This window comes from Uloborus diversus, chromosome 9 (assembly GCF_026930045.1).
Source record: "Uloborus diversus isolate 005 chromosome 9, Udiv.v.3.1, whole genome shotgun sequence".
NCBI lineage: Eukaryota > Metazoa > Arthropoda > Arachnida > Araneae > Uloboridae > Uloborus > Uloborus diversus.
This window is the reverse complement of record NC_072739.1, coordinates 128,866,753-128,881,778: the sequence shown is the minus strand read 5'-3', so window position 1 is coordinate 128,881,778 and position 15,026 is coordinate 128,866,753. Positions and strand designations below refer to the sequence as shown.

The 15,026-nt window shown below is 31.2% G+C and overlaps 1 protein-coding gene across 1 annotated transcript; it reads right to left on the bottom strand.

Moving 5' to 3' along the window:
* Positions 1-541: 541 nt before the first annotated feature.
* On the bottom strand, positions 542-14,686 carry LOC129229984 (glyceraldehyde-3-phosphate dehydrogenase 2-like; the record flags this gene model as incomplete). The annotated part of the gene is given in 7 exon segments (XM_054864368.1): positions 542-739; positions 822-839; positions 841-913; positions 6,903-7,009; positions 7,937-8,033; positions 10,254-10,288; positions 14,567-14,686. Coding segments are annotated over 6 exon segments (516 nt in total), but the record flags the coding sequence as incomplete, so codon positions are not given.
* Positions 14,687-15,026: the final 340 nt, after the last annotated feature.

Sequence of the window (15,026 nt, the reverse complement as noted above, 5' to 3'; positions counted from 1 at the left end):
TTTTAGCAAATGCAATAAATGAATAAGGCACTGGTGACAGTATAAAACAGATGCATCAAAATCCCATCGTTATTTTCCCTTCTCCCCCTGCTAGATTAATTCAGATGGAATAGTCTTTATTTGGCAGATTGCCAAATTATAATCCATGGTCAAATAGAGCTTTTCTTTGTTCAGCAGCTCAGTACTTTAGTTCCTGCTCCTGTCAACAGAGCAGGTTTTTCTTTGTGTATGGGTACTATTTAAATAAAGCGCACAGGTTTTTTTTAGTGATCTTTGTTTCTTCATATTTTGGAAATTCTTGAAACTTTTATATGCTTTAATTTCCTGTTTTCGTTTCTAAATGAATACTCGTTCGTTCTTTATACTTAATGCTATTTTACTTTTACGGGTAAGGAAGCTCGATTTTTTAATCATGTCAAAGCAGTGTGTTTTGATTTCTTTCAGTTCAAACAAAATTAAAGTAGCGATCGTTTCTCACAATTATTACTGACCCAGGCAATGCCGGGTATTTTTGCTAGTATTCAATAAAACTTAGTCTTACCATTAAACCTTCTACAATGCCAAAGTTGTCGTTGATAACTTTTGCCAGAGGAGCTAAGCAGTTAGTTGTGCAAGAAGCATTGCTAACAATTTTCATAGATGGATCGTATGATTCATGATTTACACCCATGACAAACATAGGAGCATCAGCTGATGGAGCAGAGATGATGACCTTCTTAGCACCTCCTTCAATGTGAGACTATTTAAAGAAGAGTTTTAGAGTCAGAGAGTGCATTCCAAAAGCAAATATATAATTAAAATCAAACCATATGAAGACTTACATTAGCCTTTTCAATTGTGGGTAAAGACGCCAGTAGATTCAACTACATATTCAGCACCAACTTTGCCCCAAGGAATACTGCTAGGTTTCATTCTAAAATGAAACAAATTAGCTATAAGTAATTAATTTTATGCAAAAGCTGAAATTTGAAAGCAGTTTTACACATTTCTTTAAAATTAAAGATCAATTCAAAACCTTGCAAAGCTCATTTAAGTTTAATACATGGTTAAGACAAATGACGAAGGATAATGAACTGTTAAAATTCTAACCAAAAATCCACAAATGCCCTGAAACCTGAATTATATACATGCAATCAAAATTGACAAATAAATATTGATTAAGAATTTTCAGATTGAAATAATATCTGTACCTCAGAGCCAGACTGATGTAAATCCAAAAATTGTGATTTTCGATTTATTAGTGCATTGTATGTAGAAGTCTCATCTAGCCATGTGAATTTAATTTAAGGAAAAAACGTTTCAATTTTTTTACCAGGCTTAAAAGAGCACATTTCCCATCCGTCAGAAATTTTTTTTTCTTCTCTTCTGTAAAATCTTATCTATAAACAAGCAATTCTCCTGGCTGATTATAATATATATATATATATATATATATATATATATATATCCGAAATCGCTCTAATGATTTGGATGAATTTTTGGATTTAATTTTAGTTTCGCATTCCAAGTTTATTTATAGTATTTTTCCCGTAAAAACACTATTTACAAAAAAGTTTAATACAAAGTCTAATTGAGTTTAAGCCTTGAAAAAAAATTGTAAATTGACACATAAGGCAGACTAATAGCAACCATAACAATAAAAATATTTCTTCGCTTTAAAGTTAAACTTGCTTAGTGTTGCCAGACTTGGCTGATACTAGCCACTTTGGCTAATTTAAATCACACTTGGCGAAAACCAAATTCAAAAGCATTATGTAAGGCTTTTAAAGCAAAACTATTGCTTGATAATCTTATTTTTAATTTCTTCTTTTTACTTTAAATAGTTTTATAGGTTTTTACATCACGTATCTAAATTTTATTTCGAAAAAAAACATGTCCCGAGACTATATTTTGTTATAATTTGATGGAGTGGTTTGTGGATCAGTTTATGGATAGTACATTGTATGAAGCATTTTCTGGTGTAAAGTGAAAAATTATACTAAAAGTACTTATCCCAAACGAAAATTTCGATTGGGATAAAATCTTTAATCTCAACATAGTATGGAAGGAAATTTTGGGTTAAAATCAGATTTCACCATAGTAAAATTGGCTCCAAGTTCAAAATCTTTTAATTAATGACAGAAAAATTATATAGTGGAAACGAAAATGTAACAGATAGTTTGAAGCAAAATGTTGATTTAATTGCATTTAAAATCTTTTTTTGGTACTTTAGCGTTATAAGAAGGTCGCGGCACATTTCAATTCATTTTTCACATTAATTTTCGCCATGTTTGGTCTTTTATACTACATTTTTGGCGATACCGTGCGCTACATATTTATACACAACCAGCTCAGAGCTTCCCTAGGTGGATGTATGTGAGGGAGAGGCCTATATTCAGTAGGCTTCTTATACCCGAAATGATTATAATGCTGATGAAGTATTACATGTATCTCTTTTCTCGGAAGCATATCCAACAACTGGACAGAACCTTTAATATTTTGTTAACGTGACGTTTAAGTATATTTGAAAAAGTATCGAACCTTACAAAAACACGAGTTTACAAAAAACGATTCTTTTAAAGCCGATCACAGCTCGGTCATCCAGGTACTTACCATAATGTAACTTTTGACTCTGAGGTACATATATTGTTTTGTAGGTGGAATGAATTATTTAAGGTTGAGTTTGCACATATATCATTTGAATTGAAAATATTTTTATGTTGCAAATTTGCTGTAGTTAATAGACTTCACTATGGCATGCTTATTTTTTATAATACTTTTTACTAATCCATTGTTACTTTAAACACTTTACGGCTTTAAACATGTTACGGCAGCATATGTCCATCATTAGGTTAAGGACTACACAGCTAGATAATGCTAAAAAACCATGCATGGTTTGAGCAGAAACCTCAAACAAGAACTAATTGTTAAGTTATGCATGGATCAAAATACATGAAGACATCTCTTGGAAGCTTATTAAGCTCTTTAGTACCTTTTCCTTCTGTTTGACAGTTTGAAACAAATCATAATTTTATAACTTTACATTGCAAAATGTCTAAACCCCCCCCCCCCCCCCCCCCCCCCCAGACTTAAAATCCATGAAATTCTAAAATCGGCAAATTACTTAGTCCCTGAAACTATAGGTTTAAGAGTATTATATTTGTATTCAAAAGATTGCATCTATTTGCATTTAAAACTGGATCCTTCTTTTTGTTGCAAATATTGTGAAAGAGCTCATTTTTATATAACACCAGTTTTACTTCATTTTCTTGCCTATATTTGTTCTCGTGTTAAGTCATGAAGAGCTATTTTTCAGCCAAAAGCCATGTCATTAGGGAAATATAAACTATGCAGATACAATAAAATTACTATTTTGTTACAAAAGGATTTTTAACAGAACATTCAAAAATAAATATTTTCTAACAAGGACGAAGTAGTCTTTTTTGTGTGTAGTTTGATACATCATTGGCAGCATTGAATGCAATGAGAAAATACAGATAAAAATATTAATATTTTATAAAAAACGTTTTAATTAGCTAAAAACATTTTATGAACTACTATTCAAAATAAAGGAAATATAAATTCATTATAATATCAAATTAATTTTAATACTGCTAAAATATCAAAATTAAATGTAATCTATACACAATAAAATAAGGTGTTTGTGTGTGTGGCACGCTTCCCGGGAAAACGGTAAGGCCTAGAAAGATGAAATTTGGTATACAGGTACAGTTTTGGCCGAAGATGTGCACCTCGGGCTTCGATTTTTGATATTTTTTTATAGAAAAAAGTTAATGTTTTGTGTTTTTTTGCACTTTTTACCTCACAGACCCCGAACCAATTGCAACACACAAATATTTTTTGTACTATAGTGTAGAAAATTTAATTTTAAATATAATAAATGAAAAAGTTTTGAAAATTGAGCAATTTTTGTATTTTATGAATTTTTGAAAAAACCTTTAATTTGCATTTTTTTTCTTGGTTTTAATTTTTTCTAATACAGTGGTGGACAAAATTATAGACTCAAATTTTTTTTATTTTGTTTCAATTACAACATGACTCAGTTTAAATTATTTTCATTGAAGTAAAGATGAATAGTTGAAGAAATAGTTCTAAAATTAGTACATCTTATCAGTTAAATTAAAAAATTCATAAAATTAGAAAATTTGCAAATTTAATATTCTATCATTACGTGAAACCTGGACAAAAGTATAAACTCAAAGGTAAAAAATCCAAGATTACGAGAAAGTTTCGTTCGAAAATGTTAATTTAACACCATAGAATGAATAAATGTTGCCATCGGTGATTGCTAAAAGCTTTGTTTTTGGAAATTTATGAGAAACATAGAAATGCACCGCTGGACAAAATTATAGACTTTTTTTTTAAGTTTTTCAATCATAATTTAACTCAGTTAAAAAAATTTTTGTTCCAGTAAAGATAAATAGCTCTCTCAGCATGGTAAAGCAAGATCGGCATTTCTTAATGGAAGATAGAACGCTGAAGATTACCAATTAATACTGGAAGATAGTCTCTTACCTTTTGCTCATCTGATTCCTGGAGGTAACTGGTTATTTTAGCAAGATAACGCGAGTGTACACACAGCGAAAAGTACAAAAGAATGGTTCAAGCGCTGGGGTATCAAAGTTATCAAATGGCCAGCTCGTAGTCCGGATCTTAATCCGATTGAAAATCTTTGGGGGGCTACGGTTTGCAAAGTTTATCATGATCGGCACCAGTACCAAACCACAGAGGAAATAAAAAGGGCAATACTTTCAGCATGGAACCATATGCCACTGTTGGAAACTCTTGTGAAATCTACATGCCCAGTCACATATTCGAGGTAATTCAGAAAACGGGGGGCCCAACTCGTTTTTAAAAGTTTGTAGTTTACACTAATGCAGTGTTAATTTTTAAAACATTTCAAATATTGATTTTTTTTCCATTTATCTATGTTAATAGCAAAATTACATTTTCCTAAATCTATGCTTTTGTTTTACTGAAATAATTGCAAATGTAACTTAATTAAACTCAAAAAAAAAAAAAAAATAAAAATAAATAAATAAATAAATAAAAATAAAATTTTTGTCAACTTATAATTGTGTTTATATAGTATTGTAAGTTTGTAATTCAGTATTGGTTCATTTTTGGTTATTAAATGATTAAGTACTTGAATAAAATTCTACCAAACTTCAGTTTCTTACTTTTGAGTTGATACTTTTGTCAGGTTTCATGTATTATAAAGATATTAAAGTTGAGATTTTTTAAATTAAATTAGTTATTTTATAAAGTTTATGAGTTATACTGAATTTAGGACTATTTAGTCAGTTATTTATCTTTACTGGAACAAAATTTTTTTAAACCGAGTTAAATTATGATTGAAAAAATGAAAAAAAAAAAAAGAGTTTATAATTTTGTCCAGCGGTGCACTTTTTTTTTTTAATTTCCAAAGACAAAACTTTTAGCAATCACTGATGGTAACATTTATTCATTCTACGGCGTTAAATTAACATTTTGGAACGAAACTTTCTCGTAATCCTGGTTTTTTTTACCTCCGAGTTTATACTTTTGTCCAGATTTCACGTAATGATAAAATATTAAATTTGCAAATTTTATAATTTTATGAATTTTTAAATTTAATTGATAAGATGTACTATTTGGAACTATTTCTTCAACTATTCATCTTTACTTCAATGAAAATAATTTAAACTGAGTCATGTTGTAGTTGAAACAAAAGAAAAAAAAATTGAGTATAATTTTGCCCACCACTGTATCATCTTGCGAGAAGAATCAAAGCCTCATTTCTGAAATTTAAGTTGGTAATAGTAAAAACATTTCGCCCTCTTCAGAAAAAAAATGTTCTTAAAAATACGCAATAGGTTTTTTTAACAATTTTTTTAATGATGAACACATCATGTCTTTACACGCATCGGTCGAAAAAAGAGTTCTTCAATCTTTTATGCTTGTGACGTCACTACTTGGATTTCGATTCAATATTTATGATGGAATCTTAATCGCAAGCAATGTTAATCTTTTTTACTATTAAGCCTACTTCTACATTTTATGAAGTGATAACCACGTGTTTTTCCGGCAGTGCTTGCTTTTTTCTTTCCCTTTTTTGTTTTATTCAGGGATTGCATTTATTTCTTTTTCCATCCCCCCCCCCAAGCTGGATCTTTTGCTGCTTCTGTATTACGTTACACTTGTTACATTTCATAGTTGTGCGCATTTAATTCAATAAAAACAGCGAGATTTTTTTATCTTTGTCAAACGATACTTTTTGCACACTACAGGAAATTTGAGCTTTTTTGGCTTTACTCAAGTAAAAAGCGGTTTTTTGAGCGATCTTTGTTTTTATTAGGAGACGGGCGGGGTGGTTAAAATAAATAGAGATGGATAAGAAAATTTAGAGATAGATCGTAAAGGTAGATAGCCGCCGAAGGCGGCAATTTTGGCATAAAAATGTGAATGGCACACAAAAAAGATAGAGATGGATTGATTAATACTGCTACCGATTTTAACAGCCGCCGAAAAAGGCAAACTTGAAGTAAAAAGGTAAATGACAAGTTAGCTAAACATCCGCCGTAGGTGGCTGCTTGCACAGAAAGGCGAATGGCGCAAGAAGGCGAACCAGCTGGTCGCCGCAAGCGGCTAGTTTAAAATATAAGTTTTACATAAATGCATAAAAAATAATTTTGGAAAACTGAGCTTACAAAAATGGTAAAGTTATCAAACACTGATCTCAGGGGGTGCCCACTTGGGGGGGGGGGGGTCATGGCGCAGACTACAGCATTGAAATTTTTAGTGGGGTTGTTTTCAGGGATATTTTTCTCTTGGGAGAACGTGAGAGGGTCTCCGCAATATTGAAGGGGATGCGCCCTTGCCCTTAGGGAGGGGGACACCCTTGTTGATCAAATGGTACTTACTCTTGGAAGACGTGGATTTTATGGCCATCAACAACCAATAAACCTCCTTCTTCATGAACATCACCCTTGTATCGTCCATGAGTGGAGTCATATTTGAACATATAAACCTAAAATATTCATAGATTAACTATAAATTTGAGACAAATGGAAGAATTAAGTTTTATGTACTTAAATTTTTTTATAAAATAAATGCATTGCAAATTTAATGATTAGTTGAAAATATTGGATATTATAAAATGGTTTAGAAAACTTTAGAAAATAAATGAATACATTTTTAGTCTTAGTAGCTTTGAGAACATAACATAACCTCAAGTTTAGGCCCTTGTAAAAAGGCATTTCAGAAAAGTTTGTTACATTTTTAACCCTCGACAGACATTTTCACAATTAATTTTGTTTTACCATTTAGGGAGTCCAATGATCTGGAAATAGGTTTCCGCTAATATATACCATGTTCAAGGAAAATATAGACTAGAATTAAAGTTGCCAGAAAGTTTACCACTATGGTTATTTAGGGAATTTTACTGGCATAAAAATATTAAACCAACAATACTCATTCATTGTCTGTTTAGCATCAGTTTGTATTTGATGAAGCCATCCACATGAATATTACGAAGCAACACATTTCTTTGTTTATATCTAGTCTATCTTTCTTGAACACTGTATAACCAACAAGAGTAGACTGATCTTAAAAGTTTTGTGAGGAAAAAATTATCAATCCAGGCCATAAATAAATTGTTCTCTTATACTTTTCTTTTTCGAAGTACAACTTAAGATAAAAATATATACTTAAAATATACCCTACATAAAAAGAAAATTATGACAAACTATATGCTGTGCATATTAATTTAAAGACCTGTGAAAATATCTACAATCTCGTCTACTTATTCTTTTTTACCTTAGCTAATCATTGAGAAACAATGATATTGTTTTAAAATTTTAACAAAAGCTTTCATTACCATACCGCCAACTTAAAACATAACTAAAAATGTATTAAATTAGAGAAAATAAGACTGAGAATAATGAAAGAAACTTACCATATATTTTACATCAATGAAAGGATCATTAACAGCAACTACATCAAGACCTTTAGCCAATGCAGCACGCAACACCAAACGTCCAATACGACCAAATCTAAGGTTGAAAAGGTTAAATTCAAGTTTCAGAATTGAAGAAACTCTAGTTACTGTCTGTGAAATTTGAAATTATTTAAGTAATCTGTCAACTTGAAATTTAAAAAATAAAAACATTCAAGATGATTTTAAAAATATTAAGAAAATAATTATTTTCTTTCAACAAGGAATCTATTTGTAGCTCAAGTGTTTCAAAAAAAATATTGTAAACGTATTTCTTCCATGATTCTTTTGACATTCAATATTGTCAAAAACTTGAAATTTCTTTACAGATAACCAAGATTTGACAGTTGACTAACAATAATTCTTGTAAAACATCCATACTATACTGTCGTGCTAAGCACAGATGAGGTATATCGGCACATTTTGTTGCTGTTGAGTTGTCACTGGGTGACCATTTGTAATTTAGTTTTACTTTAATCTGTTTTTTTTTGGCGAGTTATACGCAAGCGAAATATTTTAAAAAGCTATAGCAAAAAAATAGTATCTGTATATTTTGCAAAAGTAATTTGAACACAAATAACAAATACTAAGCCTTTAAAGTGGTATCTGAACAGTTATCTTTTTTCCTTATAAAACATTATAAATGATAGCATCAACACATTCTTTGAATATATAGAACAGAAATTTATCATAGTTTAGTTTTAGATGTCTGAAATTTTGAAAATGGTATTTTTCAGAACGCAGATACTGTTAGATTTGTATTAACAAAATAAAGCGACAGCTAAATCCAAATACAGCAGATTTTTCAGTATTATTTAATGTCGCATTAAGCAGATTTTACTAACCTATTTTTGTTGTATCTGTACAGATACCCCTAAAAATGACTAGAGTAATAGTCTCTTACGGTGAAATTAACCTAGTATATGAAAGACTTTTGAAAATTTGTCATAATTACATGCATCATTTAAAAAAAAAAGACTTTTACAAAAATACGCTCTTACGTAGATTAGATAAGTTATTTACGAAACTACTGCGAATTCAACATTTAATTAAATCCAAAATAAAAACGAGGAAGAAATATTCCCAACAAAAACAAAATTACACATGCAAAAACTTGACGACCATCCCAATGTCTGAATTATTGCAAAATCAAAGCAAAGAGCGAAAATTGAAAGTTATTTTAAAAGACCTGCTTGGATTAATTACAAATATTTATTTGTTAACAAACACAAGAAGGCAACAGTTAAATTTTAAATCATCGAGATATTTCCGACCATTTCCATGCAATTAAAATCGGGAGAAATATGCAGACGACAGTTTATTACTATTCATCTTTCTTATTGTTGCATTAATAAAGCTATTTTTATTCGCAGAAAAAACAGCATCTCTCGGAACGATTGGTGCCAAAATTGAACCAAAGCCTGTTTACTTATGGATTCACATTTATTCCAAATTTCAACCAGAACTTAGCATTACTTCTTGAGATAGGGCACTCACAATGGAAAAAGAGAACATTCGATTGCGCCACCCCCCTTTTCAGCTGTTGATACCAAAATAAAATCAGCTCTTATACCCACTAAGGGCTACTTGTCGAAAAAGTTTTGTTTGATTCCGTTCGTTATTTCTCGAGATACAGTCACAATTGACGACAAAACGTTCTATAACTCAACCTCCGTTTGAGCTATTGACACCAAAATTGAATCAGCACCTGCCCTTGTTAGGGGACAACATATGGACCAAATTTTTTTTGATTCTGTCAGTTACTTCCTGAGGAATAGCAAGCACGCGTAACTCAAAAAACGTCCCATTGCTCCACCCCCCTTGGAGGAATTCACGCCAAAAACCAATGGGCACAAGTTCACATAAAGGCACATAAGTACCAAATTTTGTTTGATTACTTGCGGTAGTTTTTGCTGTAGAGCGGCCACAAAAACTGGTCACACACAGATGTGACACACACATTTTCCAAAAATAGTCTAAATGGACTCGGCACACCTCAAAACGTTCGAATCCGTCGAAATTTGCACGAATCCAATACTTCCTTCTATATATTAAATATAGAAGAAAGTAAAAACAAGTTGTAAAACTTGAATCATCAATTACTCATTTTGAGCTCTATTGCAGATATTACATCTGTGCTTAGCACGGCAATAAACTATTCAAACTTAAAAATAACTTATAATGAAAAAATTATTCCTTGTAATCTTGAAATATGTTTTTACACATGCTGTTTATAAAAGTTTTATGTATTGTGTTAAATCATTAAAGATTTACTTACCCGTTGATTCCAACTTTAGCCATTCTGATTCAATTCTGAAAAAGAATCAATTTTAGAACATATTCAAAGAATGAAAATACTGAAAGTATCACAATAAACAAACTGCAAGATAAATTGCTTAGCTTTACACATAGAAATTTTTAAATTATAGAACTCCGCCCCCCTTGCTCTAACATTCACCGATCTCGGAAGACTGCTTCACAATCTTATTTGGTTTGTGAGGATCGCAAAAAAGCAAAATTGCCTGCTTAAGTGAAAATGCTTCTTTTCCAATCGAAAATAGAATAAAACTAAGGCGCTGATTATAATTAAAATATAAAAATTCAAATCAAAATACACATAAAAAAATCTTTTAAAAAAAATAAGAAAAAATATTTTTAAATGCTGTGTCAACTCTGAATTAGCATCAGGGCCAGCCACTGGGGTGATCTATGTTAACACTTAAGGCGGCAGACTTTATGCTGGGAATATGTAGAGCAAAAAAATTTTAATATGTTCCAAAGAACGGCAAAAAAAGCAAGATTGCTTTTTTTGGCGAATCAAATTACAGTAAGTATGCTTGATAACTCAAAAATTAAGACAAGAAGGTGGAACTTGCATACATTACCTGTGACCAAAAAGAATGAAGATACCAGACAGTATGAATTAGGGTTTCTCGGGACCAGATTTGGAAGTGTGGAGGCCCTGGGGCAACGAAGGAGTGGAGGCCCCTAATCAGGGTTCAAAGAGATCATATTTTCGAAAATATCCGATACTTTGATTTTTATCCGAATATTTTGATATATATATGCATATACCCGAAATTTTCAATCCGTTAAAGTTAGGATGTTTTGTAAAAATTTTACTGTGGGGACCCTTTTGTTGTAGAGGCCCTGGGGCAGTAACCCCGCCTGCCCTCCCCTAAATTCCGCACAGATTTCATTCTCGCATGATTTCGAGAGTGTAAGGAGCCGATCTTGCGGGATTGACTTAATTTTTCTAAAAATAAAGTTGTGCTTTTTATGAAGGACTGCTTTTGTTATTTGAATTAGTAGTTTTTTTGGAATCCGTACAGCAATTATAGAGCACAATAAAGTCGGAATCCAGTCTAATTATTTTTTAGTATGCAAAAGTATACCCAAAAAAACGTCCAATGCTCGTATGGAATGAGAAATAACTAGTGTAAAAAATAATGCACTTGATGAAAACACATGCTGTGGCTCCATTGCAATTGGTTTTTCCGAGATTAAGTAACTGTGAACCTTTAGAAAAAGATCACCATTAACTTCACCACCTTCCTTCTGAAATACATTTTTTTCCTATGCTTGGTTAGTGCTCAAGAACTGCAAATTTCGAAAAAAAGCTATGTCTATTGGATACGTGTTTTGCTGTATCCAATTTCACTTGCATTGAAAATACCTTTTAGGCTTCATTAACATTTATCATTGTATTAGTGCATTTGATTCATTATAGCAAGGGATGAATGCTGCTTAGTTTCACCAAGCCTTAATCTCAGTAAAAATTTAGATAACTTCGTTAATTTTACCTCTTACTTGAAAGATACATTCAAAAACTTAGCTTAAGTTACTGCACTATCATGTGAGTCAACTTGTGTTTCACCTAAGTTTGTCGTCTTTTAGAGTCATGTCTCATGATAAATGGCAGGTTTCACATGGCTTTCTTAGGAGAAAAATATTGTGCTTTTATAGTTAAAGGTTTTGATAGTATTCCTTAAGCTTACAGAAATTCTCCAATTTTTGCATTGAGGCTTCCCCAGCGGGTTTTGTAATCTGTAATACACTTTCCTATTTTTTCCTAAAGCATAATTTTCTGTATTTAAACTTTAGTGATAGTTTTCGAAAATGTTTTAAAATTATACGCATTTTTTCAATTTCTGAACGTATGAAAACTTATTCATTCACTGAAAAATACTCTATTTTTATTGTATTCTTAAATGTTATATCCACTGTTCATCATATGAAACGCAGCATTTTCTTTCTCTACTTTCAGATATACGAGGAAGGGGATTCAAACTTCAGATGTTTCTGAAAATAGTCGTTTTAAGGGCGGCAAAATTCGGAAAACGTTTGCAGCGAAAAAAACTGCGGGATTGCAAATCCCACTGGATTTGGCTCTAAATCCCCCGGGATTAATCCCGCTCAATATCATGCGGGATCCGGGATCGGAAACCCTAGTATGAATAGTCAATTTAACACTGAATGTAGTTTAAATATTTTCATTTGTAAATTCATAGCACAATTTTATTTTTAATTTAATCTGTATAGCCAAAACAGAATTTAAATTTTAATGCTTTAATTTAAAACAAACTGAAAAAGCAATTTTTTTCAATATACAATTATGAAATAGCTTACATTGACAGTAGTAAATGTCCATTGATCCAACTTATAGAACACTGAATTCTATTTTATAGTGATCTGAAGCAGTTTTTAATGGACACTTTTGAACTCATTTTAAGAATTAGGGAACTGAGCTCTTTGAAGATAACAAAATAATTATGAGAATATGTATAATGGCCACCTGAAATAACTATTTGAAAGGGGGGATCTAATCTGTTTACTGTAATTAGATTATATAATTAAAAGTAATCTTCATGGCTAATTTTTAAAAATCAGTATAGGTTTTAGGGGCATTCCATGGTATTTTTGACATTATGTAGAGTCCGTAACGTGACCTTTTTTGCCATAACTTTTTAATTTACCGTTTGATTTGCAAATTATTTTAATATTAGCTGGTGTGTTGGTAGGAAAAGATCAAAATAAAATATGCTAATCAAACAGTAAATTAAAAAGTTATGGCAAAAAAGGTCACGTTACAGACTCTACATAAATGTCAAAAATACCTTGGAATGCCCCTTTAGCAAGATCAATTAGATTTGTACAAGTCCAAAAATGTTTCAAATTAGTAGCAGCAGCACCTCAATGTTTTAAAAACTGCTTTTGTCAAGACTGGAGAAAATTAGAAATAGAAAATAAAAAAACCAATTTAGATTGCTTTAAATACATTTTGGATTAACATTAAATGACCTTTTCACCTTGAGCATGCTTTTATTTCTAACTCGACAAAAAATTATAAATCTCAAAAATGTTTATCGGGAAAAAATTTTTTTGCAATAAAAAAAATATTAATCTAGCAACAAGAAGAAACTCATGATTTTTGCCACAGAAAACTATACTTATGCCATGCATAAGACCCACAAAGAAAAGACTAGGATCATATGACAGAATTTAGAGAACTCTCTGAAAAAAAAATCAACTATAAAATATGATGCACTTTAATGAACAATAACTGAAACTTGATGTCAATGCCTTAAGCACAAGCGACATATTTTCATCCTGAAAGCAAAAATTAACTTTAATGTCTTTTCAGTTCACTTAGGAGCTTTGATTTTTTATTGCTATAACACTGAAACAATATGGGCACAAATTTAAAACTACAATGATCAAAAAAGCTTTTAATTTAAAGTTGAGCATAAAAGTGCTATATTGTGTAAAAAGGGGGCAAGAAAATACTCCCAATCTAGTTTCATTTCTTTATAAAATGACTACAAGCATTTCCGACAATCATAAAAGAAAATAACAAGAACAAAGCATTTCTTAGAAAATGACAGCTTTAAATGAAGAAACATAACTGGAACACACATTCAATTACGATACAGGATACTGTAGAAATATGTGATAAATTTCAGTGCTTTCATCTAAAATTTTAATATTTTTTTCTTGCTCAAAGAAAGCCAACATCAAAAAGTCATAAGAAAACAATTTTTCATAGAATTAGGCTCGTCATTTCGGGGGTGGGTCAGGAGGGAGGCAATTGACCCCCCCCCCCTCCATGGCTTGAAGTATTTCCATATCTGAGGGCGTGGTTTTTGTTTTGTTTGAAAACATTATGCATCCATTTGCTTCCCCCAAGAAAGATTTAAAATACGGGCATGCATTGAATGACAAGACTGTATGCTGTCTTGTCAGCCGGCGCTAGCTGATGCAATAGTTTTTCTCATGTCAAAATTATAATTCACCAAGAGAACCAATTTTTCCCCCATTCATGTAGGACAAAATTTGAAAAGACTTCATTTTGTGCAGAAAATATTAAAAGTAAATACGAACAACATGCAACACGAAATGTTACCGGCCTTTAAAATGACACGAAAGCAATCATGACATGTCATAAGAGAGAGAGAGACGAACAATTTTGTTCTTTTTTTTTTTCAGAATAAAATAATAAACTTTACGTTAAAATGGCAAAAGCCATACAAACTGAAAAGGACTTTGATGAATGCAAAATGTTACTAAGAAGTAAGATAATATGCAAGATACCTTTAGAAGCTTCTTAACAACCAACAGAGTTTCGAAATAACCTTGTGAAGGTCAATTTAATGTTCTGCCGAAGTATTTATACAGACGAAATCTCGTGCACAGTATGTTTGAGCACCGAGGCTTTACACATTTCATAAATAATCGCCAATTTGGCAATATTAAAGCAAAAAAATCAGCTAACTTAAAATTAGAAATGTATCCATAAATTCTTTATTTTTAAAACAGATTGAAAGACGCTTTTTTAAAAAAGAATTATTTCCAAAAACTAGAGAACAAAGAATGCTGGATTGTTTCGCCTTTGAATATTTTAATATTTGTTTGGTTCGGAAATCTGAACAATCTCGCGTGCGTTTTGTCAATAATAAAATCTTTTGCGAAAGAAATATCGGCAAAAGCTAAAAGTAATGGTTGAAATACTTTTTTGCTGTTGAATATCGATATTAATATTTTTTCAAATTTT